The sequence below is a fragment of the Neomonachus schauinslandi genome, chromosome 6 (genome assembly GCF_002201575.2).
Source record: "Neomonachus schauinslandi chromosome 6, ASM220157v2, whole genome shotgun sequence".
Classification (NCBI taxonomy): domain Eukaryota; kingdom Metazoa; phylum Chordata; class Mammalia; order Carnivora; family Phocidae; genus Neomonachus; species Neomonachus schauinslandi.
In genome coordinates this window covers 80,682,002-80,709,134 of record NC_058408.1, presented here as the reverse complement: position 1 = coordinate 80,709,134, position 27,133 = coordinate 80,682,002, and the positions used below count along the sequence as shown (strand labels likewise).

Below are 27,133 nucleotides of genomic sequence, written 5' to 3'. Positions count from 1 at the left end.
ATTTCCCCTCCCCCATGCCACCCCAGACAACATGTTGAGGTCACTGTGGCTCACCTGTGACAGGACCCCTTCTAGGTAAGGACTGATGAAGTGAGGGAGGGTCTCCACAACCTTCTGCAGGGCCGCCAAAGCACTGAGCAGATAGACCTCGCCAGAGACCAGCTCGCTGGTGCTTTTCATTGTCGTCAGCAATGATGGCATCAGGCTAGAATTAAAAAACAAGAGTTGTAAAGTAACTTTAAGAAGAAACAGAATGGAGTAGAAGTCATGAAAAAATCCAAACAACTGTGCCCACTACATCACTTCACGGCACAGCCTATAAAATGGTGTCTACATATGTTACGAGACTAAGAGCAAGGAATCTCCCAGTACCCATGGTTATGCAGTCATTTTTAAAAATAACAGGGTCTCTCAATTTAACATTTGCTATGTGTCAGGCACTATGTGAAAAACCTTACATGCATGGCCCCACCAGACTCTTGTGCAGTAGGTTTTAGAGATGGCAAAGTTCTAACAGACTAAGTAACCTGCCCACGGCTGCGCAGCTAGTAAATACCAAAGCTAAGGACAAAGTCAGGAGCATCCAACTTCCAAATGTGGGCAGCATGACACAGCTTTCGCCCAAACAGATGGGCCCCTCTTAGAGGGGCTTCACCCACCACACTTCCTAGTTATAGCAGGCCAAAGGGGAGTGAAAACGGGGGGACAATAAACATCATAAAGGGAAATGATAAGGTTGTGGGTTTTAGCTTGAAGAAAAGATCACATCTTTAACAAATCTAATCTTATGAAACTTTTACTTAGAGGCAAAAAGTTGCTAAGGTACTATTTTTCAACCTGTACCAGACACCCGATGTGACAGTTCCTGTCCCAGGTCCCAGTCAGCATACCTGGGAAGCTGCGGGATGGCCAGTGCTTCCAGGGTGGAGGCCACCTCGGCCACACACAGCAGAGCACTTCCCAAGACATTCTTCTCTTCTTTTGTTTCTGGTGCAATCAGTTTCACTGCAGTGTTTAGCACTGGGACAAAATGCTCTGGATTTTCTGCACCAAAGTTCTTGCATAAAAGCTTCAGGGTATACAACGCTGTCTGTCTGTTTATTGCTTGTTCTTCTACTGTCTTTTTTTTATGCTGCACAATGGCCAAAAGGACTGGAACCAGTTTGAGGAAACGATAAACCTGAAGAGGTCAGCCAAAATTTTCACATAATTTAAGCCGCAAAATAAAATACTAGTCCATTTTTCCACTTTTACTGTTTGAGACTACCTAACTGGAAATCAGACCAAGAGGTCCAATGCCACACAATTCTACACAAGCAATTGTTTCTCCATCTGCTTTACCACTGAGCCAGTGAATGTGCTTATGACCAATTTTGGACGTATTTATATAAAGCACCCTACAGGTCTGGAGTAGAAGAGGATTAGAATTATGCCAAAGTATGCTAAACCACAATGTCTGGTCCGTATTACCAAGAATTCCATTAGGCTGAGATTCCATTCTAAGAACTCTTACCACAATTCCTATTAGAAGTAACATCACATTTTAGAAACACACCTCACAGCATTACGTTCAGATAATGATATACTTATTTAAACTGTACTGCTGGACAAACTCAAGGGAGTTAAATGCAGCTCTGATAAAGCAAAGAATGGTAAATGGGTCCAGCATCGGTCTTCACTTACAATTTTCTTTTTCCAGGATGTATTCTGCTGTAGCTTATTGTTCAAAAGGTCCAATGCTTTCCGGCGCACAGAGGGCAGCGGATTATCCAGCAACCCCCTGATCACAGCAATGAATGTCTCTGTGGACAGCAAGGCATTGACCTGCACGGCAGTTTCACAATGAACAAAAAAATTTTTTATTTTATTTTATTTTATTTTTTAAAGATTTTATTTATTTATTTGAGAGAGAGAGACAGTGAGAGAGAGAGCGCAAGAGGGGGTAGGGTCAGAGGGAGAAGCAGACGCCCCGCCGAGCAGGGAGCCCGATGCGGGACTCGATCCCGGGACTCCGGGATCATGACCTGAGCTGAAGGCAGTCGCCTAACCAACTGAGCCACCTAGGCACCCAACAAAAAAAAAATTTTTTTAAAAAGGAATCTCCACTCAGATTAAGACAGACTTCTATTCACTGCAGAGCTTCTAGGTTCCAGGCACTTACAGGTCCTTTTTCTTATTTCTTATACTAACCTTTCAGGGAGGCATTACTAACCACGTTTATTTAAAAAAGAAAAAAACCAAAAAATCTGATGCTAAGAGTAAGTGAACTGCTCAAAGTCTTGTAGTTAGATTTTGAACAGTGATCCTCATGTCAAGGCCAGTGATATTTCTAATACCCCACATACTCTACCTAAAAAGGTATTTTTCTCCTATTCCACTTCAATAAAAGTGGAATATGATATAGTATTAGATGACTGAATATTCAAAGAATATTTATTGAGACACATGTTCTCATAATTGGTAGAGAAACAATCCTTTTTCAGATGAATTTCTTCCTAGCTATCAAGAGATACTTTTCTGAGAAAAATGTGAGCTGCATGATATTAAGAAAAGTCTATTGCTAAGTTTATTCTTAAAGTAAAACCTTGTATGTCAGACAGTTTCACAATGACATAAAAACAGCCAATAAATTATACACAGCAGATGGGGAGAAATGAAAACCTACCTTATCTAACATGTCGTAAGCTTTGCTCAGCAGTGCCCGCCAAAATTTCACAGTTAGTTTGTCTGCATTTTTCTCCATGGACTGTGCTACAGCATTAATATAGCCAAGAACAGTTTCCAGCAACCTAAAACAAGGGAGACTCATATGAGAATTTTGTGCACTATTCTTCCGGCTTTTTGATAGAAAGCTGGAAATTATTTCCAAGTTAAAAAAAAAAAGTAACATACCTCTGTTCAAGGCCTTTTAAAACCTGAGGACCACCACTTTCAACCACCTAATTTTTAAAGAAAACATCATTAGAACAGTATGGAAGTTAGTAATAACATCATTTGAGTAGGTGCAGTGAAACTCATCTAAGACTATTCAAGTCAAACTTCCCAGGGGCTGTTTTCTGACATTACAATTTAATCAGGTTCAGATCATCCCCACCACAGTAATAACTCTGGTTCCCCTTCCTTTAACTATTCTATTCATATTAAAGATACTCTATAGACACTTGTTGACATTTGTAAAGCACTACAAAGATTCAGAAAAACATAGTCATCTATACTCATTTACCCACTAATTTTATGAAATGCTTTCCTTAGTTCTTACCTAATTTTAAGATATTCAACATTATAGATACAGGTATAGTCCCCTCTGTACTGCTCCCTCTTCCCTTCTCCCAGTACCCCCAGCCCCACGAACTTGAACCTGCCATTAAATGTAGTCAGAGTACACAGCAGTTAGCAACGTGCTTTTCTGGGAATATGGGAGTTCTGAGATCTGTCTACAGGGACTCATGTTGTCCTAGTGCTCATTTAACTGCACACAGTGCTTCTTGCATACACCACAGGACACAAGATGGCATATCTGCTCATCCACCTCTGTTTACCGTGGACATTTCATTTATGTCCATTTTTTCTGTTGGTAAGAACATCAGAAAAGAACATTCTTGTGTATCTCCTTGAACAAGCAGGCACGTTTCTGTAGAGCCTATACCCAAAAAAGGGAATGGCTAGATCAGCAGAGATGCGCATCTCCAACCTGACTGGAGACTGCGAGTGCTTTCTGTGGAGTCGCCGTCCAGAGACATTACCCATCGCTGTGGACACAAATAACCGTGTCCCCACAAGCCTTGCCACTTCTTGGTAGTAAGAGCTTTCAAATTTTTGCCAATTTGATGGACATCATAGTGGCATCCCATTTAATCTGCAATTTCCTTCCTACCAGGAAGGTTATTCTGTTGTATATTAATTGGCCATCTGTGATTCCTTTTTAGTGAATTCATGTTCTCTGCCAGATGTTCTAATGGGAAGTGAATTTATAAACTTTATGTCTGTGGCTTTCTTTTCATTTTGTTTATGGTGGCTTTTTGTTGAACTGAACTTCTAAAGAAATTCTTCTCCATCCTCTGGTCACAGTGTTCTCTATTTTCTTCTGAATGTTCCTTTTCACACTGAAGTCAATTTTTAATCTACTTAAAATTCTCTTTTGTATACAGTGTGAGCTCAGTCTTCTTTCCCCAAATGGAAGACAAACCATGCTGGCTCTAGTTATCAGACAGTTCTCTTTCCCCAACTACTCTGTAAAGCCCCTGCCACATTAACACCTTTCTTACATTCGCATGGGTGTGCATCCAGACAGAAGTCAGTCACACTAACCCCTCCAACTGCTCTTGCACCACCACTGTCCTTGGCAAGCGGATCCAGAGTAGTGTCCACACTGATCCCTCTCAAGCAAGCTAGCAAATCTAATTATTAGTTCTAGGAATTTGGTGACTATCTTTTCGGATTCTTACACTTCATTCTTCTGCTGAATAGAAACAGCAACCGGACAGGACAGGACATCCTTGTTCCGGACTTTATAATGTCTGTTTCATTAAGAAGTGTGATATAAACCAGTTTGTTATCTCTGTTAGGCCAAGGAAGTTCCCATCCATGCTGGATGCTAAGAGGATTTGTTCTTAAACCATGAATTAGTATTGAATTTATCAAATTATTTCTCTATAAATACTTCAATTATCATAAGGTTTCCCCTGTTGACCTGCTCATGCAGTAGACATAGAACACAGACTTTCTAATGTTCAACCACTCTGATGTTCCCAATACTTCCTTCTCTTCGTTTCTGTATTTCCTCCTTCCTCTCTGTGTGTAAAGTTTAAGACACAAGGAGGGTCCTCTCTAGCCTTCAACGTTTAATTCTAAAAGTTCACAGATGTGTCTCCTAAAGGCATATAAATCACAGGTACAGAGCTTGCATATGCAGGTAAAGAGCCTATAATTATAAGCACTTCAGAATCCTTCCTCTACTTGACCCCCATTACTACGTTTTCCCTCCTTCCCAAAGGTAAACACTGTCCTTACTTCTAAAACCACAGATTTGTTTTGCCTGTTTCTGAACTTTATATGATTGGAATTAGGGTGTATTCTTTTGTGTCTGCCTGCTTTCTTTCACTATTACCTTTATGAGATTCATTCATGTCCATTTATGACGACGGACACTTTATCTGCTCCACTGTTGAGACACCTGGGTTGTTGCCAGTTCTGGGCTACCACAAATATTGCTATTATGAGTATTCTTATCAATGTATTTTAGCACATATGCTAAATATATGCTCATATATTTCTGTTGGGTAGACAGGCATACCTTGGAGAGACTGCAGGTTCAGGTCCAGACCAGCACAATAAAGTATCACAATAAAGTGAGCCGAATGAATTTTCTGGTTTCCCAGTACATATAAAAGTTATATTTATGCTAATTGTAGTCTGTTACGTGTGCAATAGTGTTGTATCTAAAAAACAATGTACATACCTTAAAAATACCCTATTGCTAAAAAATGCTAACCATCACCTGAGCTTTCAGCAAGTCATAATCATTTATCACAGATCATCATACCAAATATAATGAAAAAGTTTAAAACAGAGACATGAAGTGATCAACTGCTGTTGGAAAAATGGTGCTGGAAGACTTGTGTGATGCTACAAGTCTACAATTTGTAAAAAATACACACCATCTGTGAAGCACAGTAAGTGAGGTATGCCTGTATACCACTTGAGAATGCAAATACAGAGTGGCCAGGTTTATATGTGTACAACCTTAACAGATCACTCCAGTTTATGGTAAATTCTACCGTTTTTTTCTGTTATCTTTAAAGGAATGCCTCATGTTTTATATCTCTTTTTACTAGTTTAAAAGATAGTTCCTTCAGAAAAAAAAAAATTTTTTTTGTCATAAATACATTTAAAGAACACATCACCTTTCTGATAAAATGGCTGGAAGCCAGGAGCTGAGACATGAAGGACACTGACAAGAATTTAAAATGCCGCAGTTGCTTGCTAGTGTGAGTGTCTATATTAAAAATCTGTAGCATTTCTTCTTGTGATTCGCTTTTAGTTGATACTGCTTTGGGAACAGCTTCTGAAAAAGAACAAGACAAGTTACCTCACTCATCTTCATGTGGAATCTTTATAAAGATATAGACATAAAGAGCATGGTACATGGGATATAATTTTGAGTGGAATTTGTGAATCTGTCACACTCAGTTTTTCCTCTTCTGAATTAGTGAAAGATGTGTATTTATCAACAAAATATCCAAAAGCCCCAAGATGAGTGTGTGTAAGACAATAACAAACCAACAAAAAACTCAGGGCAACTGAGACAAGCAAATGAAAGACAAAAACACTGCAAAGATGTCTTTAAATGTTGCCGCCATTCCCAATCCTGAAGCCTCAGAGGTATTTACTTGGTGGCCCCCAATAGACTGAAGGAGGGTCCTCTCTAGCCTTCAACGTTTAATTCTAAAAGTTCACAGATGTGTCTCCTAAAACTCTGTAGAATCCCATATCCAAATTTACTAATATAAAAGGGTTTGAGGTGCAGTAATTTGGAGTCCACAGCAGGCCATTTAAAAAACATTGCCCCAGAGAGTGACTCAAACTGAAGACTTCCTCCATAAAAAGGTCACTACATAGAGCTCTCCAGGCTGGTCTGTTCCTGCCAGACCTAAGCAGACTGTAGGATCAGACAAGCCACTGCCTGGCCAAAACAGCTAGCCATACAGAAAATAGTCCCCACGGAGTCCTTAGTATCTTCTTTCCAATGCTCCTTGCTACTGTTTCAAAGGGCAGATAACTAAGAACACATCAAACCCTTTCTTAAACCAGTCTCATTGGTGATGCAATTAGTGGAATTTGTTTCAAGACTCATATATACAGTAAAATTTTAATATTTACTTATTTATTTTTAAAGCTTTTATTTATTTATCTGACAGAGAGTAAGAGAGAGAGAGCACAAGCAGGGGGCACATCAGGCAGAGGGAGAGGAAGAAGCAGGTCCCTGCTGAGCAAAGAGCCAGACGTGGGGCTTGATCCCAGGACCCTGGGATCATGACATGAGCCGAAGGCAGCCACTCAACCAACTGAGCCACCCAGGCGTCCCTAACATTTTAATATTTAGTTACCAAAGTTGTGTTGTTTTTTCTCTTCCTGTGTCTTCACAAATATTTTAATGGAAAGACAAGAGACAGCTAATAAGTTCCTCCGAACTTGCTGTCATTTTACCAATGCATCCTGTACACCTGTTAACACTCCACAGCCAACACATCCACACAAAAGCACAGAAGTATAAAAGCCAATGTGTGTGTGAGGAGAGGCGAGTAGAAGTCCTACTTTCTATTTTCCCTAAGGATTTGAGAAGACACACATACATTTAAATTAAAAATTGTTACTTGCAAAAAAACCCTTCTAAAGATGTACTATGTGCGCTAAGGATGATAACCTGCATGGTCTTCTGTTTCTCTTGATCTTTCAGATTAAACAATAATTAACACCTGATTATGCTTACCATCTTTTTCCTCTGGCAGCTTTATTAAGTACTGAAGAATCTTCATCAAGCTTTGTATCTGATGTTGGACACTGAATTCACAACAGACTGAAATCCAAAATTCAGTGTCTGCCTCTAAAATAGCGTCCTGTATAGAGAAGAGAAATAAGTAATAAAACTATACCTATCAAATTTATGTTAGTAAGTACATGTTAGGGAAATATTTTAAAAATATTTCTTAGCGTGCAAAGGCATTACATATTGTTCCTTACGGTCAGGTGTAGCAGCAGATGAATGAGTACTAAGTGTCCTACATAAAAAAGCCAATTCATGAGAACTATGTGGGCATAATTCCAGGAAAATCTGCATTGTGATTTCTAGCAGAACTGAATGTGCTCCTTTACTTAGGGTAGCTCTAGATCTATTCCCAGATCCTATGTCTAAAAAGTCATTTAAAACCAGTCCTTGACCTAGAAGTTCTGCCCTCATCTATGTAAACAGGGCTCTTTAAAACAATCACCAGTGTTAACAATTTTGATGACCCTGACACTCCACCCTTTCTCCATGAAATGCCTTCAAAACCATTTTCAAGAGACACAGTTTAATTACTTTACAGCTGTACTCTGTTAGGCTTAAAAAAGAACCACCTAACATGGCACTACAGACCACTTCGTAGGAAAGTCAAATCACCCACAGCAAATGATCTGTTGCTACTGCGGGTATTTAGAGTGCCACAGGCTCTGAAAGCAATTGTAAAGAATGTCAAAAACATCTTTAAAAACAGTTCTGAGGGCGCCTGGGTGGCTCAGTTGGTTGAGCGACTGCCTTCGGCTCAGGTCATGATCCTGGAGACCCAGGATCGAGTCCCACATCGGGCTCCGTGCTCGGCAGGGAGTCTGCTTCTCCCTCTGCCCCTCCCCCCTCTCATGTGCTCTCTCTCATTCTCTCTCTCTGGAATAAATAAATAAAATCTTAAAAAAAAAAAAACCGTTCTGAGCGAGTACTGTTAAGTAACAGACATAAGCATCACTGGCCCCACACATAAACTGGGAAATATCACAAAGTGCATGTGAAACATCAACATTTCCTTCTAGTCACCCCACCCTATACTCTGACCTTTTCTCCATAGGCAGCCACCAGCACTGTTTTAGTGACATACTGTTCAAAAAGCAGGAGGAGGAGAACCCAGAGGAATCTCTCTGCACCTAATGTATCGACAAGCTGAACAAGGATGGGCAGGCGCCTGTGCTCTGGAACATGGGGCAGAGCGTCCACAAACACGTTAATGATTTTCACCACAACTCCTTCCACGTTTCTTGTGACTTCTACAGAGTCTCCACCATCGGACTGCAGAAACAGCAAGCAGGGACAGTGAGTAGAAGCAAATAACCCTTCACAAGGAAGTTTTCAGGTGGACATGGAAAGGCCTTCAGATGTGCCCCAAAAAAGTAATCAAAAGAATGTGAATAATCAAGGACCTATTAGTAAATACTCAGTAAGTACAGATTACGTCCCAGGCACTATATGGCCCCGAGGGGAATACAAGGTGTAGGATGTGAGCCCGGCCCCAAAGAAGATCTATCGTCTGTATGAACAAGATTCACGTGGGGAAAGATAGCAACAGGAGGTCCTGAATGACAGATGCCAAGTATGTGGCACTTATAACAAGTCTGCTCTCAGGCCAACTGGAAGCCTGCACACATCAAGCAGGATTTGTGTTCTGCCAGGAGAAGAATGGGTGTAATCTACATAAGCAAAGCACAAAAAAGGCCAACAACTCCCTGTTGCTTTCAGAATAACATTCAAACCACTTAACTCTGGAACTGATACTCCAAATATGGTTGTTGAATGAAAGAATGAATGAACCAATGCCCTCTACTTCTCCCTGTCTCAACACCCTACACTCCACAAATCAATCTACAGTACATTCTTCACACACACACTGTACACATTCCTGGACCCTGCCATTTCATTAAGCAAATCCTGTCCTTCATTCGTATCAGTTCAAATTCTATTTCTTATAAAACTGTGGTCTTCCTGGCCCATAGCTGCTGTCCTTTATTCTGAACTCTTCTAGCACTGACCTATTCAACTAGCATATATGATACGGATGCATAGTTATTTTTCTTTTAACATCTGTGTCCCATACTTGCCGTCTTGTTGGACACGGAGAATACCAACCTAATACCAAGATTAAAAGGAGATGGTGCTGAATATGGTCATCCCTGGAATGGTCAATAATGTGAGGAAGACATTAACAACAGGTGGAGGTAAACAGAAAATTCAAGCAGATGACCAAGCTCTTTCATCTTTAAAGCTGCTTTTTAGTTTCAAATGGTATATCCTTACTGGCAGAGACTCAATCATCTCTAAGTACACGGCCCTTAGAGAACGCCTGGAAAATGTTTGTTGAATTGCATGTTAACAAATTTGCCACTGTAGCTCTAAAATGTCCTATCTTCATCGACCTGCGTAAGGGTATTATCCAACTGCAATGTCCTGAAATATACAGCAAATTTAAATTCACTTTGTCAGAGTAACATTAAGACACATGTACAGTTACACCCTTTTAGCACAGCAGAACCAGCTACGCATATTTATTCATATTTTTGGGAAGGACATTGTTACTAAGACTAATTCTTAGCTTTACTATTCTGAAATTTAAGAAGCACAAATACCTGAGCATTTCAGAAAGGCTTTTAATGTCACTTATTTACTTCTACTTTCATACTACATAAAAATTTTAAGATAAAAAAAATACTGGGGTGTCTGGGTGGCGCAGTCGGTTAAGCGTCTGACTCTTGATTTCAGCTCAGGTCTTGATCTCAGGGTCGTGAGTTCAAGCCCTGTGCTGGGCTCCAAGTTGGGTATGGAGCATACTTAAAAAACCAAAAAACTACTGATGGTATAAAGACAGCTTACCTGAATAAGTGCTGGAATAACCATCTTCACTGTCTTATTAATAACTTGAAAACTGTAAGTGTCATCTAGACGCATGACACTGGCTCCCATAAATGTAAAAATAGACATGATATTGTGTAGAACTTTATCCTGAAAGAAAACACATCTTTCAGCATTTTCCATTTTAAGCACACCAAATATCAATGATTCCTTATAACCCAGCAATAAAAGAAGAAACCCAGTTTAAAAATGGGGAAAGGATTCCCAAAGACATTTCTCCAAAGATAAAGAAATGGTCAATGAGCACATGAAAAGATGCTCAACATTAGGCATTTAGGGAAATGCAAAATCCAAATCATAAGAAACGTCACACACACTAGGACAACTTAAAAGAAAAAAAAAAAAAATCAACTAGCAGTGAGGATTTGGAGAAATTAGAATTCTCATACACTGCTGGTGGGTACAAAATTATATAGATGCTTTGGAAAACATCCAGGGCAGTTTCTCAGAAAATTAAAGTTAACTTCTGACTCAGCGATTCCACTCCTAGGTATACACCAGGGAGAAGTGAAAACATGTTCATATAAAACCTCACATATAAATGTCCACAGCAGCATAATTCACAACAGCCAGAAAGTAGAAACAAATGTCCATCAACTGACAAACAAATAAGCAAAATCTGGTATATATATACAATGGAATTTTATTTGGCCATAAAAAGGAATACTGATTCAAGCTTCAACACGGATGAACCTTGAAAACACTGTGTTAAGTGAAAGAAGTCAAGCATTAAAAAGGGCACATATAGTAGGATTCCATTTATAGGAAATGTCTAGAATAGGTAAATCTACAGAGAGAAAGTAGATCAATGGTTGCCAAGGGCGGAAACTGTAGTGATAGAGGGAATGAGGAGTGACTGCTAATGAGTATGGGGCTTTTGGGGGCGATGAAAATGTTCTGGAAGTAGGTAATGGTGGATGTTTATACAATTTTGTGAATATACTGACCCCAGTGAATAGGACACCTATTTAAATGAATTATAAGATGTATGAACTATATTTCAGTAAAAGCAAAGAAAAAGTATCAATGATTCTTAATTGTTTCTAGATTATCAACTCCTCTGAGGGCTAGTGACTCTCTTCCTCCAAGGAAAAAAATCCTATATGCATAAAATCTAGCACATGATGTTAGTATATTGAAAGATCTGCTAAAGCTCACAGAGAACCCCAGGTTAAGAATCTGTGACCTAAATCCCCAACAGGAAAAAAATTTCAATCTTCAAAAGATGTACTTCTAAGGAACATTTCTCTAACTGAGATGTCTAAATAATCAAATTACTTTTTCTCAACTCACTGGATGAAGGCTGTCTGAGGATAATGGGATGGTAATTTTTTTCAAGTAATACTAACACTACCACCTATCAATTACACGGTGCCAGGCTCTGTGCTGAGTGCAAACCATAAAGTACTCAGTCACATCCTCACAATAATCCTATGAAGAAGGTTACTATTATTGCCACTTTACAAAAAGAGGACCCGAAGTTTAGCTAGAACCAGCTTACACTGCCTCAGCTATTAAGAGACAGGACTGAGAGTCCCACCAATAAGACCCAAAGTCCACTGAATTCAGACCAGTGAGCACCTACGCATTTCCAATGAAGAAAGAAAATACCAAAATATTTGCTGAAGTCTCAAATCATTAATACTTACAGGAAATATTCCAGCAACAGTACCCAAAAGTAAAAGGGCATGGTGATGGGTCTGTGGCATCTCTGAAACACGGATGCACTGTACGATCAATTCCACATTGAACTTCTCCTCATCTAGAACATCTACAGCGATGAGAAAAAAAACAAACCTCTAAGTGGTAGGTACATTCACACGCAATAGCAAGTAATCCTTCCACATTTCCTTCCAACAAAGTACATACCCTTTGGTATTTTGCCACCATCTGGAGAGAGTTTCTGGCAGATGTTGAGCAAACAACTAAGAATTAATTGTTTGGTGTATTCCATATTTCCCTGCTCTGGTGGCAGAGGTTCTAAACTCCTTCAGGACCCCCCGGAAAAGACATAATGGGAAATGAAAGTTACACAATTTCAGTGATGCATTAATGACCACTGTCCAGAACACATATTTAATTAGAAATAACTAAAATATTAATTAAACATAGTCTATAAAAAAGATCAAGATTCTAATTGATTTTTTTTCTCATACGGGCAGGTGCTTAATGTCAAATTTTCTCTCTCCTCTCTGTTGCACTTTCCATCAACCTATTTGAAATCTTAGAGGACAACCTTAAGAATACGTTCCTTGGGCGCCTGGGTGGCTCAGTTGGTTAAGCGACTGCCTTCGGCTCAGGTCATGATCCTGGAGTCCCTGGATCGAGTCCCGCATCGGGGTCCCGCATCGGGCTCCCTGCTCGGCAGCGAGCCTGCTTCTTCCTCTGACCCTCCCCCCTCTCATGTGCTCTCTCTCTCTCTCTCATTCCGTCTCAAATAAATAAATAAAATCTTAAAAAAAAAAAAAAAAAAGAATACGTTCCTTTTCAGACAAAAACAAATATCTACAATACAATGGCATACAACTACAGCTATCTGGTAATTCACACCTAAAAAACATTGCAAGTTTCACACTTCATCTTTTAAACTAAGGATGCCCCAAGGACATGGTGCTGAAAGTTAAGAAGCAGGTTATACGGGGAATGGCCATTCACTATACAACACAGGAGGAAGATCCGTTTGGGGCACGGACAATGGGTACCTAACACCTTTCTTTTAATCTTTCAACTAGAGTACTTAACTTGCTTTATTTTACAGACTAGTTAAGCAAGAAAAGACTATATTTAAAAAAGAATGTTAAGATGTGCATGAATTAGAATCCTTTTCTCTCATAGATCAAAGGCAAAGACAAGTGTCAGTACCTTGACAGCAGATTAAAAAGAGTCGGTATCAGTATCTGAGGATTTTTGAGTTTCTTTTTGTGCTGCAGTAATTCTAGGATGAGGGTTACTCTTTGCCAGTAAGAACCTCCAACTTCCTGAACAGATTCTAGATCTTGTGATTTTCTGGGAAAGAGAGAAAATATTGGAAAAGCAAGTATTATCAGTGCAAAGCAAAAATTACCATACCCATTCATGCCAAATTGATGGGTATCAAAAAATCATAATGGGGCCTGGGGAATGAATGGCATGTTCTCACTGCACTCCTAGCTCTTACTTCTGCTGCATTTTTTGTCTTCTTGTTTGCTGAATTGTGCCCAAGGACTTCGTTTTGTCTGGTGGCTCCAGTTCTATTCTGACTTGTTCAGCATTAACGGAAATCTGAAATATGAAGGAAGAATGACTGATGATACACGCCCACGGGATAAAATTAGAGAAATAAATGTTGACTTAAAAAGTAACAGTGAAAATGTCCATGTCCACTTTCACATTTTCCTAGGACTCTAGAGCCCAAACCAATCCCCAAAGGCAAATGCCACTGACTATATATTCTTTTCCATATCCTAACAGCTGTATAAAGATGAAAACAACAACACACAAACAGGAGTGTAGTATACACACTGCTCTGCACCTTAATTTGTTTCACTTAGAAATTCGCATCTTAGAAATCTAAGAAAATATGTTAAAATTCTGAGAGCTGCTGAATCTGGGTACTAGGACTTCCCCATACTATTACCTATTTTTGTGAACTTGTTTTCTGTGTTTTTAAACAACAAAACAAAGTAACTAAGTGGTTGTTCTGATGTACAGCTATGTTTTAATATATATAAACCAACAAGCAGATGCTCAATTCCATTATATATGCATCATCAAACAACTATTTAAATTATGTATAACCTGTACCCCGTTGAACATCCTTGCATGAAACAGGTAGATCCTGTCTGAGTAAGATCCAAACTAACACACATACCCGATCTGGTTAAAACAATAAATATTTCACAAAATAAAAATAGTGGTGAAGACTTATAATTTTGATTATGCACTTCTCTATGAGCTACTTGTCCATGATTCTTATTAATGCTAACATCTGACCTAAGAGCCCCGGAATCAGAGGGTGGTTAAACATGGTTGTCACTTGGAAGAGAACAAACGTTAATAAATTATAGAAAGTTTGCAACTTACCCCTTTAAAAACACTGCCAACAGTCTGAGCACAATGTGAATTTTTACAATTCACCAATAAATCAAACAACATGTGCAAAAGCTTCTGCTGAACTTTTTCATCTGATATAGCTGCAAAAAATGGCTTTGTAATCTAGAGGAGGTAGAAAAAAGGCAATTGAGCTCAACAAACGGTGAATTCCAAAAATGACCTTTATACTGTTCTTTCTTACGATGTAATATTGTTCCCATTTTGTCAGCTAAAATAGTTTTATCACACATGTGTATCACTCAATTTTGCAAAAGCAGGCCGAACAGATCATATTCCTTTTAAAATATGTCCAGTCCACTTTAGCTTCTCCAAGTAAAACATTACAAAATTTTAAGCGCTTGAACATACTTCAGTTTCTGAAAAAAGTCACTGACCTTTTCAAGAGCTGTTATCTGAATGGTTGGCATTCCTGTGTAAAGTTCCTTTGTTGTATGCACAGCTTTTATAAATATATCTAGACTCTTTGGGTCCTTATGTAAAAGGGAAGCTGAATATTCATTATATTTTCCCAGAGTGAGATGTAAAATAATGGCCTCATCTTTCAGGATAGCTGTCGGTTCCTTCTGGATCTTTTCTAACAGTTGTTCAGCCATAGGCAACAGCTGAGAAAGCACCATCTAAAGTTTGGGAAATTTATTAGCAAACAGTTATCTATATTGACATATTTTTGCTTGCTTTACAAAGACACCCAAAGATAGGATGTTGCAAGACTGGGAGCTTAGCCTGGAGAAAAAACCCAAATAAAGATGATCCCTTGGACATGAGGAAGGCTATTTAATCCAATTAAGCATTCAGGTCCTCTGATAGTTCAGTTTTTAATGGTCAAAAGCTCTAAACCTTTCAGAGATGAGGAGTAATCTGCAGGTGTCCCAAGACTTTTTGACAACAATACAAACTAAAGTTTTAGACCACAAAAATAAATTTTAGCTTTCTCTAAAATACTGCATGTTTCCTCAAACAGAACTTCCAAATTATGTATGTGAGGTCTTTAATAACTATATCAAATGCCAGCACATTATGGCTTGTGGGCCAAATCCAGAGGACTACCTGTTTTTGTAAATTTTATTTATTGAAACAAAGCCAAGTTCATTTGTTTACATAACTGGCTCCAGCTTTCACAATACAATGGCAGAGCCGAGCACCTACAAGAAGAAATACTGTGGAGCCCACAGTGCCTCAAGTATTTACTATTTGGTCCTTCACAGAACAAGACGGTCAATTCCTAGTTTAAACTACAAGGGATGACACAAAGCTGATAAATGCCATCTGTTTGCTGCCACCAGGAAAATCTAATTATGCGGTTTTCACTCCACTGTACCCCTGCTTTAGTTCTCCAGATGGTAGTCAGTCCAAGACTGGTGAAGCATCCAGACTCTTTTGGAACAGTTTGCTGATCACACATGACGTCACATAAAAACAAGTGCTTCACAACCTCCTTTGTATCACAGGCCTCCCTGACAAAATAATGAAAGCTATGGGTTTTCCCCTATAAAAATGTTCAACCACACACATTTTATGAATGAACAAAGGATTCTGGAATGTTCACTCTTATGTCCAAATATATTACCTTGTGGAGGATTTCCACCAGAAGACACAAACAGTTTTCTCAGCATTACATCTTCAGTGTTTCTCCCCACGTTTTTTTAAAATTCACTTTAAATCAAGTAAATGATTAAGTAGGGATAACACACAATTTTAAAATGGAAAAAAAAAAAACACCAATACTTACTTTTTGTGTCCTCTGTTTCTACATCTCAACACTTCTCCCCTCCCAAATTAGAAAGAAAATTTTCACTTCTGAGTGCATATTTGTAACTCCTGCAAATGTCTTCCTCATTCATGAGCCAATACAATAGTGTTTAGTAACATTACATAGAACGTATAAGCCATTTGAATTGCACATACCTCATTGTTGACTTCCTGAAGTACTTTCACCAAATCTTTTGCAATGTAAGATGGGCAACTATATACACAATTAAGTAGGTTTTTCAAAGTTTCAGATAACTTCTGATGAGATTTCAGTTTCTTTTCTCTCTGTAGTTCCTCAAATAAAGTAGCTAAATCCTAGGACACCAAAAAAAAAAAAAAAGGATAAAAAAGGGTTACAGAACTACAAAGGCTAAATGTACTAATATGGAAGATGCTTTTCCAAATCACGTGATACTGATAATCATTTTTCATTTCCCCTTGAAACCTTAACAGGAAATAGTATCAATACCTCTAAGTTAGCTTACTATCAAAAGCCAAATACTGACCTTTTAGCCAAAGAAAGCAAAGCAGAACTGAAACACTGTATTGCTATCTTTTAAAAACGGGAGGAGAAAGTTGTGCAGATACTGACATCAGTTTCTAAATTCAGTGACTTAAGTCGATCAAAATCCCTACAAAGCAAAATGTCAAGAAAGGACGAAACTGTTCACAGGTATACAGAGGCATGTGCACACGATCAATCTTTGCTGATGAGTTTACCTGAGCAACATAGGTGGCATCTGAGATGATCTCCTCTGTTTTAGGAACCAAATGATCTATTAGCAGACGGAACTGAGACACCACTCCACAGAGGGCCTGGAGACAAAGAATGGAGGCCCTTCGTACTTCTTTTATGGGGCTTCCCAGATTAATGAGTAGAGATATCACCACTAAAACCAAAGGGAAAAAAATTAAGCAATTTAAAAAACTGAAACAGTACAAAACTTAAATAGTACCAAAGGGTATGTCAAAGTTTTCCTCCTCACTGAAATTCTCCCCGAAGACCATTCATTGTCTGTTTACTATTCTAGCAAAATGTTAGATATATGCTAGTATATCCTTTTGAAAACACACAAATGAGAGCAGGGCACACGATGTACACTCACAGACACACAGGAACGATCACATCTCAATTTATTTTGAAGTGTTTTCCACGTAAGTGTGTGTATCTAAATTAAATCATTCTTTTAAAACTGTACGGTTTTCTGTATTTTCTGTGTTTTTTAAACCAGTATCTTACTGGTGAAAGTTCAGTTGCTCTTTGTCTTTCAGCATTACAACTGCTACAACAAACACCTCTGTAAATACATCCTTGTAAGTATGCAGAGTAAACTACCCATTGTGCATCAGGCTTTGCAAATATTTTGTCTTTAACAGATGTTTGAGTTTCTAATGGAGAAATCAGTCTAATTTTTCTTCTAGTTTTGTATGTTGCTTAGAGAGGCCCTCCCCACACTGAGTTGTTCAAGTGTCTATCTCCATATTTAGAGAGGCCACATGTACTACATGTTCTCTTCTAATGCTAGAGCTAAGTTGTGTGTGTGTGTGTGTGTGTGTGTGTTTTAATGTGTAATCTTTAGTTCACATGAAATTTTTGTCTAAGGAATAAGACTGGAGTCAAACTTTTTATGTTTCCAAATGGCTAGCCAGATGTCCCATTTAATAATCCACCTAAGAATTCTACAGCTTTATCATTCATACATTCCGTCAGTATCTGAAACAGCTACTTCTGCCAACTACTACTTCTAGAACGAAATCCAATAATAGTGATGAATTTAACAGGAATACTTTTGTTTCCCCAACTCTGCAGTGAAAATGCTAGCTTTTGATTTGAGAAGTATTTTTATTACATCACTCTTATTTTGCTGTCACTTAATTAGAAGTAATGATTATTATCTAATGCCTTTTCAGTTCTTTAGAAAATGATATGGACTTTCTCCTTTAACATTGATATGGCCAATTGTATTAAGAGTTTGTTATTTTGAACCAATTTTCTATTATTGGAATGAACTCTTTTTGGGTAAATGGTTGCTTTTTAAAAATATGCTGGACTCAATTTGCAAATATTTAGAAACTTTGCATTATTATTCAAAGCAACTTGGACTATTGTTTTGTTTTTGTCTGGAAGCACTCTCAATTTTCAATGTTATGCTTGTTTTAGACAAATCATCTGGAAGCTTTTCTTCATTCTATGCCCTGCTCAGTTCAACAGCACCGAAAAACCTGCTTCAAAAATCTGATAGAATGCATCCATAAGATCAACTGGATTGGGGTTTCTTGAAAAGATGTCTTTGGGATAAAAAGATACCTAAATTCCTTTTATGGTTATTAGTTATTTAAGCTTTATTCTGTGCTATCTACTGAGACAAGCTGTGGCGACTTTTACTTTGCTAATAATGATCCATTCCATATATTCTACTTCTGGAATGCTAAGAGCTCAACAAATTTTTGAACTTTTCTGAGAAGGTAAACTGAAAACTGGAAATCTTTCCTGGTCTCTGTAATGTTAACTCATAAAGTCAGAAACAAATAGCTGTAAAGTTGAATTCACACAAAGGGCAGCTTCAGCCCAAGATACTATTTGCTAAAATTCCCTGTATAACTCAAAAACAAATTCAAAGTACTAAGTACTTTGTTCAAGTAACGTACTGGAACTCCAGGTAAGCAAAAACTACCTTATTTAAACAATCAACTCTTAGGAATATTCTTCCATTTAAAATCTATGTGACTTCATTCTCCCAACTCATTTTATTTAGATTTAAAATAGCATATTTTACATAAAAAATGAAAAACAAATACTGAGCTTTGGTTTTAAATATATAAATAAATTTACTATATTGATCAGGTATTAAAAAACCATAGGCAGTCTACATCTTTTTACAAATGAGGTTAAATGTTTATTCATCTAATAAAATTTCCTCTATGTAAGACTGAGCTGGAATAAGTATCTGCACAGAAAGTAGTAAACGGTGGTTAGATTCCCAAGCCACTGATAAAGACTTAATTCATATAACACCATACTATATTAATATGGCAATACCTTTTTCTTTTGAAAGGCATAACGTTTTTTGTAAACAGATTAAAAGAAGTACCAGCCAACACTTCCTGGACTCCTCACAGACAAGGTATGCATAGAAGCTCACTGCATACTCAGAGAAGAGAGCACGGAGGAGAGGTGCAATGGCTAAATGACCTTCCACTTTAGGCCCCCTGGGACTCTAGTGCGCAGTCCTTGAGCTTCCCAGTAGAACAAGGTGCATCTCTCCTGTTTTCAGGCAGTACTGTTACATTTCTAAGCAGCATAAATGCAAAAACACTTTAGGAAGAAGGAAGGTGACAGATGACAAGGCAGCAGGGGGAGGCAGGGAGCCTATCTTGCAGCAAAACTGGGGAAAAGTTAAGTTTTTTGGTCCTGGAGACTTACATTCCTCAGGAACCACTGCCTTTGATACAAAAGATAACAGACATTTCATACTTAATTAGAAAATCAAAATAGTTATGACCTCTAAATAAAATATACATACCTTTATGAAAACTCCCAAATTTAACAGAAAATAACCATTTTAATAAATCATGCTATTTCCATACAATGGAATAGTCTACAGACATTTTAAAATAAGTTTTTATATAAAGTATTACTATAGAATACTTGTAACACTTATAATAATATTTTTATTAAAGAATTAAAGTTTAAAAAATGTACAGGAGGGTCTTCTCATCCAAAGGGGAAAAAAACCCTGAAAAAACCTTCTTAAAGTAAGTTACCTAAAAACACAGACTGCAATTTTATAGTAAAGAAATAATTATATTCATGGGATTTTATTTTGTAAGTAAAACTTGAAATCTATGTATGTACGTTACCTTGTATTTAACAAAATTTTGGTTACAATTAATGTGCTCTTTCACAGAGCTAATGAAAGATAAACATTGAGAAACTATTTTGGGAAGAGCATATATCATTCACTTTACTTTCACAGAACATTTATAAAAAGCAGTTTTAGAATTAAAAAAAAAATCTAGAACACCTTCAGATTTCCCAAGGGCCACTCTTATTCCTTTGACATTAAAATATTCCAGTTTATCAATCATATCCATCATCCTTATCAGTTTTCTCATCTTTAATCACCACAGGGTCTAATTCTACCAGATTCTCTGATTTGTCAGTAGCTTGTAAGGTAGTTTTCAATATCATGCTCATCAACTTCATGAAATTCTGCATCTTTTGCAAAATTTGCAAATTTCACTTTATCAAAAAATATAATTTTGGGGTATTTTATTAGTGAGTGCTCAACCTGAAAATGACTTATACCCGATAAAAGAGACAAATCCAAAAAGGCTGTCTGAGTGGAGACCCATTTTATAAATAGTCAGATGAATACAGAACTATATTAAATGGCCTGGCTTCTCCATATAACCCTGTACTGCTGAAACACAGAACATCAATAGTTGGATATTAACAACCCATGATTAATCATCTGCCATTTCTACTATTTTGGTGATTAGAAGTAGTTTATATAGGGGCCCCTGGGTGGCTCAGTCAGTTAAGTGTCTCAGGGTCCTGGGATCGAGCCCCACATCTGGCTCCCTGCTCAGCGGGGGGGTCTGCTTCTCTCTCTCCCTCTGCCCCTCCCCACCTGCTGGTGCATGCGCCCTCTCTCTCAAATAAATAAAATCTAAAAAAAAAAAGTAATTTATATATACATATATACAATTTATTACATAATTTACATGTATATACATAAATTACACATACACAAAGAGCAGAGAGAGTGCACACACTATTTAAAAAAAAAATTAAAAAAGATATTCTCCCAACTACAACCTACATAAACTACATGTAGAGAAAGCATTAAAGTTGGCCATGACAGAACATAACCGGCTACTCACGATACCTGGAGAAGATACAGATGCCAGCTGATGTTTATTCTGTGCCTTCTGAGCAGAGAGCATCTCACAACCTACATAAAGAGCTTGAGTCTGCAGTGCTGTTTTTACAGTGCAGTTAAGTGGATCTGAAAGGCTAGACCCATATGTCCATAAAACAGAAAAGAACTTGAATAACTGAAAAATGTCTTCTAGATGCACCTAAATTAAATAAACAAACAGTGAAGTTTAATTTTTACTCACATTTAGTTGGTTTCAAAGCCTCTTTTCACTAGTGTACAATTACAGAAAACAAATACTTTGTTGCAAGGATTTGCCTTGTCCCATGACTTAAAATTTTCCATACTTATTTTAACCAATGAGAAGTATGTAAATGAATCCAAAGGACTCGCTATAACTTTGCATTTGAACACACTGAACAACAATAACAACACAAGAAACAAAATAAGCAGAAAACCAAGATGCGTGATGCTGGGGAAGCCTCATTAAGAAAGAATTCCAAGATGGAATAAGCGTCACCAACGGTGCCAAATGCTGCTGAGAGGGGTCAGTGAGACAAGAACAGGGACTTGACCGCTGGACCTGGCAATACGAAGGTCACTGAAATTTCTTAACTGAGTTGCATATGCTAACTCACCCCCCTGAACAGCAGTTTCTCCCTGGTAATGGAATTGTGATTAGTAAATACATCATAGGCCTAACACACTAGTAGGCATGCGGTAATGTTAGTCTCTGGCCTACTGACTGGTGTCATGATGATACCGCTACTTCATGGGGCCCGTGTATGTCACCACATACGCTTCACTGTTTAAAAATCTACTTTCATTTTCATTAAAAACTGCCATAACTAAAATGCTCTGCTCTATCTTCTAAAAGGAAGAGTACGCCTGAAAAAGATGAGCCTAGTACCTTTATGAAAAGTTTCATCAGAACCCTAAAATGAATGGCATCAGCACCACTGAGTATCATCTCAAAGAGTCCAATAAACAAGTGCAGAAAGGCTCTGCTGTCTTCTTTCAGCTGTTCGGGATTCCACCATATATCATCTACATGGACATGAAGAGAAAGAGAAACGATGAATAAACTTATGTGAACACACTGGTGGGAATTTTCACTCAAGACAAAGAATAGTTGTGGAGACAATAATTCAGTTTTCTAGAGTATCACATTCAAAAGTCACACTTTGTCCTACCTTTAGGAAAAGATTTAGGAGCCTTTAGTGCATGAATAAAATTTTTCAGTGAAAATATGAGTAAAACAGAGTCCTCCACAGCAACACGCCGGGCTGTGTTCAGCTGCTCTATGTAATGTGCCCACAGTTCCACTGGTATCTCTCTGTCCATCATCAGCTCAAAATGCCATTCTGAGGGGATTTCCTGAAATGGTAAAGGAAACAAAGAGCATAAATATGAAGGAGTTCTGAACATGGGTTATACTCAGAGGACCTGCAATGGATAAATGATTGGGTAATATGCAAAATTTTGTCTCTCTGTGCATTTAAGTGAGGAGAGGATTATTAGCTTTAACCAAATTTGTAGAGAGGTTCGACCATCACTATTACAAAAGGATACAAATAAATTATCCACAGCTTCATTTTATCTATATTTTCTTGAAACTTATCTAAAAACAAATGTTATCCATATAAATTGTGTTTATCTAGTGGCACATTCCTACACAGAAAGGAGTTGGAGCTCCAGGAGACCCTTAAAAGGACCTTTCTCATGTCACACACTTCTAGTCTGAAGAGGGTACGCAGTAAAATCTCCAAACTTGGAAATAGTTCTAAACAAGTAGCAAAATGTGAGGGTGTTTGAAATTATACTCTAGATACTAAAAAGCAGCATGAGAAAACATGAAGAAAAATGATAAATGAGACTCTGTACAGGAGAGTGCAAAGTAGTAATTTAGAAGGAAAATAACCCAAAGCCAGACTTTTGAGAAAATGTCTCTAGTGAGGGATTTCATTGGCTCAATGTGCTGCTGCAACTGGAAAGAGACTCAGGACTCCCAGAAAGGGTACTAAATATAAAACAGTATATTATCTGCACATATACAAAACACTCCATTTGTTCACACTTTAAACACCAAGGGCAAACACCATTCAGGTTATCACATTCCACAAAAGAAAGAAATTAAGAAGGGCTTATCTGGGCTACTTTTTAAAATATGAAGATTCACTCTTTTATATTTTTTTCTAAGATTTTTATTTATTTATTTGAGAGCAACAGAGAAAGAGAGCACACGTGAACAGAAGGGAGGGTGACAGAATCTAAAGCAGACTCCACACTGAGCACAGAACCCAAGGCGGGGCTCTATCCCATGACCTGAGATCATTCCCGGAGACAAAACCAAGAGCTGGATGCTTGACCAACTGAGCCACTCAGGAGCTCCGAAGATTCATGCTTTTAAAGTTTACATAATTTTAGGTAACAATGACTATGGCTAGAACCTATGTAAATGTAAGAAAGATGTAATTCGTTCAGCAAATCCTAAAATGAGGAGCCCTCTGAACATTGGAGGACAGATAAAAACAAAATACTATTAAAAATATTAAAAGAAATAACCGTATTACCTCAGGATGTGATACTAGGTAAAAATACAAACAACTGAAACATGTTCCTTAGCCAATACTGTCAAAGACAATAGTAAGCTGGTGAGATCCAAATCTGATGTAATATTAAAATAATACAAAAGATCAATTCTTGGGGCACCTGGGTGGTTCAGTTAAACGTCCAACTCTTGGTTTTGGCTCAGGTCATGACCTCAGGATCATGCGACCATACCACATACGGCTCTGTGCTCTGCAGGGAGTCTGCTTGAGATTCTTTCCCTCTCCTTCTACACCTCCCCTCGAGCATACTCTCTCTCAAATAAATAAAATCTTTAAAAAAAAATCAATTCTTTTAAACAACAGAATGAAGTAATATTTTGTTCAAGCACTAATAAGCCTAGTGAATTCTTCATCACAAAGGGTAGTTAAGTATAACTCAGATAATTACTCAATAAATACAGGGGAGAGTCAACTATCAGGTACAAAACATCACAACCCTGAAATTCTATAATTCAATTAAATTTTCTAATTCACTACCTATTGCTACCCAAGGCTGTTTCACATTTCACCCCTAGTATCCAAAGATTTAGCATTTCAGCCCCCAGTTTTCAGTGTTGCTGTGATTAACAAGCCTGGCTGCCACTTTACTCAATGTTCCAGAGACTTTGCAATCCTTACCACTGCAGTAATGACACTTTCAAGCTTCTTTATTTTTTTCTGCAACAAATTGAAGACTCTTATCGCAAATGGAAAGTGAGTTTCTTTTAAAGATGAACAGCAAGAAACAAGCACAGCCATGATCACGTGAAAAGTCACTTTCTGCTTCAGGCTAAAGCACTCCTTTTCCCCAATGCTTATTAAATCCTCCACCTTGAAAAATAAACATACTCCATTACTGGTAGCTCTTAGTTTGAATAAAACAATTTTTTTTTTTTTTTTAGATTTAAATAAAACAATTTTTCCTACCTCAGACCTACCTATTATGTATTTTACATTTAAAGTGAGATGACAAATATAAAGCCTTTAAAAAGTAGCAAGCACTGATTTCTAAGTAATAATAAAATAATTTCAGAATTATAATGAACGTAATTACATCTGGCAACTGGATAAATGCTTTAAAATTATACACCTAATACCTTGACAAAGGTTTATTTACTAACGCAAAAAAGAAAAAAAAATCCTTTTAGATATTATGCTATTTTAACAAAAAATATGACTTTATATTTTAAATGACAGGAAACAGGAAAGCGAAGAAGTACACACTATTCTTACTAGTCCAATGTAAAACCACAAAAAAGTAATATAAAATGTAAAAGATTTTAAACAATCTGCAGAATATACTATGTAACACTATACATGTTTAAAGCATAACAAAGTAGTCAAAAAATGCAAAATTATTTTTAAAAATCTAGTAAAGCAAACACTGAGAATCTAATAAAATTATAACAAGTCCAGGGGTGGTCTCTGACAGCATACGTACCATCTTTAACATTGAAGAAGGATCCCCTAAACTTATGTTGTCAGCCAATAATGCAATCATCTTTTGATTTGCTACACCAATTAGTTTTCCTGACTCTGTGCTTTTAATCACATTTTCAAGAGCTGTTAAAAACAAAACAAAACAAAACAAAACACAGAGGACCCTTATATCACCAATACTCACCTAAAGAATTCTGTAGAGTAAGAAATTTAGGCAAAAGTTTTAGTTTTCCTATGAAGGTTTGCTATTTTTCCTTTTATCCAATTCTGAATTTGTGGGTCAGCCTCCTTTTCATTGTAGTTGACTGTCCAAAAACATGAGGGATAGGGTTGCCAATGCCCCTCCCCAACACAGTCGAAAATCTGAATATAACTTTTGACTCCTCAAAAACTTAATTACTAATAGCCTACTATTGACTAGAAGCCTCAACATAACATAATATAAATAGTTAACACATCTTTTATATGCTATATGTGTCATATACTGTATTCTTATAATAATGTAATCTACAGGGGAAAAAAGTACTATTTAAATAACCATAAAGAAGAGAAAAGGTATTATATTTATCAAAAATTACCTGCACTTAAGTGAATCCGTGTGGTTCAAACCTGTGTTGTTCAAGAGTCAACTATAGGTTTTTGACCTTGGCAAAAATTTTTAAAAATCTTGCTGACACAGATCATAGCAAGCATGATTTCAAATAATGATTAGAGCCAACTTTTAATTGTACTTATCTTCTTTTTAAAGTGTTTTTTTTCCCTCAAAGGCAACCGAATTTCTTACCTTCTTTCCAGCCTCTTAATATAGGGTGCAGAGAGCAAATTCCTGATTTCGATAAATATATAGCAATTTTCGTATCAGCGGATCCCATATCATCATTAACAATAATCATAAATGGCAGCAAATGCACCACCACCTGATTTGACAACTGATCATTTTCACTCAGTATCTCTTCTTTAATTAATATGTCTGCTGCTACCTCAAGTACCTTGTACCTGAGACACAAACACATTTGGTTGAGAGACCCATTAGAAACTTAAATTCAGCAAAAAATTATTACATTGTTCCCACTCAACTGACACTATCCTGATTTCCTCACCAAACATGTTATTCAGAGACACCTAGACAATCAGTCAAAATCCATGCTAATAAGGGAGCTATTTGGGACAGTAATTAAACTGCTAATTCTGTCAAATCTTTTTTTTTTTTTTTGAGAAATCATTAGGTTAATTTTAACATAAAACATGTATCTCACAATGTATCTCAACTCCACCAGAAATCAGGGATTCACTCATAAGTTAAAGAACTATCTGAACACACAGTATGTGCTAAGAACTAAATATGACAGATACAAAAATCTGTAAGACATGCTCTCCTCCCCTAAAGAGCTTAAGTCATTTTTTTTCCGTGCAAAAAGCTTAGAAATGCCAAAAATGAAATAACTAGAGCTCATCAAACACTACAGAAGGTGACCATGTGCCTCTGAGCTTATTTTAGTATGTTTACTTTTAATTATAAAGTAATATACTATCCTTGTATAGAATTATATAAAGCAGAAAATTAAAACTACTTCCCATCCTACTTTCCAGATTTCAGTTTTACGTCACCCATTATATACTCTCTCCATTTGATTAAGAAAAATTTCAAACACAGAGAATATTATAATGAACCCCCACAAACCCTAATTCTTTTTATAATGCAAGAGTTACATTATGAACCATTCCACTACCATGACCAAAGGGCCATGTAACTAAATTATAAGATGCAAAAATGTAAAGAAAAAAAATAAATAAAACTGAAACTGATATAGAATTCTGTCAATTCAAAATAGGAGGAGAAATGAATATATACCATTCTCTATTTTTTGAAAGTTCTGCTCTTCGAAAGAGGTTGAGAAGATTTGAAACCGTTACTTCCAAACTAAAGTGTTGTTTGAAAATCTAAAGGG

General features: G+C 37.3%; 1 protein-coding gene across 1 annotated transcript in view; it reads right to left on the bottom strand.

The window, feature by feature from the left end:
* The window catches only part of HEATR1 (HEAT repeat containing 1), a 48,350-nt gene that overhangs the window by 7,637 nt on the left and 13,580 nt on the right, over positions 1–27,133 (bottom strand). Inside the window, exons 14-37 of the mRNA XM_021696083.2 lie at positions 27,037–27,125; positions 25,969–26,180; positions 25,186–25,307; positions 24,384–24,575; positions 22,347–22,530; positions 22,064–22,200; positions 21,163–21,355; positions 16,991–17,160; positions 16,427–16,585; positions 14,896–15,138; positions 14,492–14,623; positions 13,587–13,690; positions 13,292–13,435; positions 12,299–12,417; positions 12,079–12,200; positions 10,391–10,519; positions 8,585–8,815; positions 7,490–7,616; positions 5,904–6,064; positions 2,893–2,939; positions 2,666–2,789; positions 1,684–1,824; positions 891–1,180; positions 55–205 (exon numbers count right to left, since the gene is read on the bottom strand). Coding sequence (XP_021551758.1) covers positions 55–205; positions 891–1,180; positions 1,684–1,824; positions 2,666–2,789; positions 2,893–2,939; positions 5,904–6,064; positions 7,490–7,616; positions 8,585–8,815; positions 10,391–10,519; positions 12,079–12,200; positions 12,299–12,417; positions 13,292–13,435; positions 13,587–13,690; positions 14,492–14,623; positions 14,896–15,138; positions 16,427–16,585; positions 16,991–17,160; positions 21,163–21,355; positions 22,064–22,200; positions 22,347–22,530; positions 24,384–24,575; positions 25,186–25,307; positions 25,969–26,180; positions 27,037–27,125 — 3,723 coding nt within the window. The remainder of the gene's footprint in view (positions 1–54; positions 206–890; positions 1,181–1,683; positions 1,825–2,665; positions 2,790–2,892; positions 2,940–5,903; positions 6,065–7,489; positions 7,617–8,584; positions 8,816–10,390; positions 10,520–12,078; positions 12,201–12,298; positions 12,418–13,291; positions 13,436–13,586; positions 13,691–14,491; positions 14,624–14,895; positions 15,139–16,426; positions 16,586–16,990; positions 17,161–21,162; positions 21,356–22,063; positions 22,201–22,346; positions 22,531–24,383; positions 24,576–25,185; positions 25,308–25,968; positions 26,181–27,036; positions 27,126–27,133) is intronic.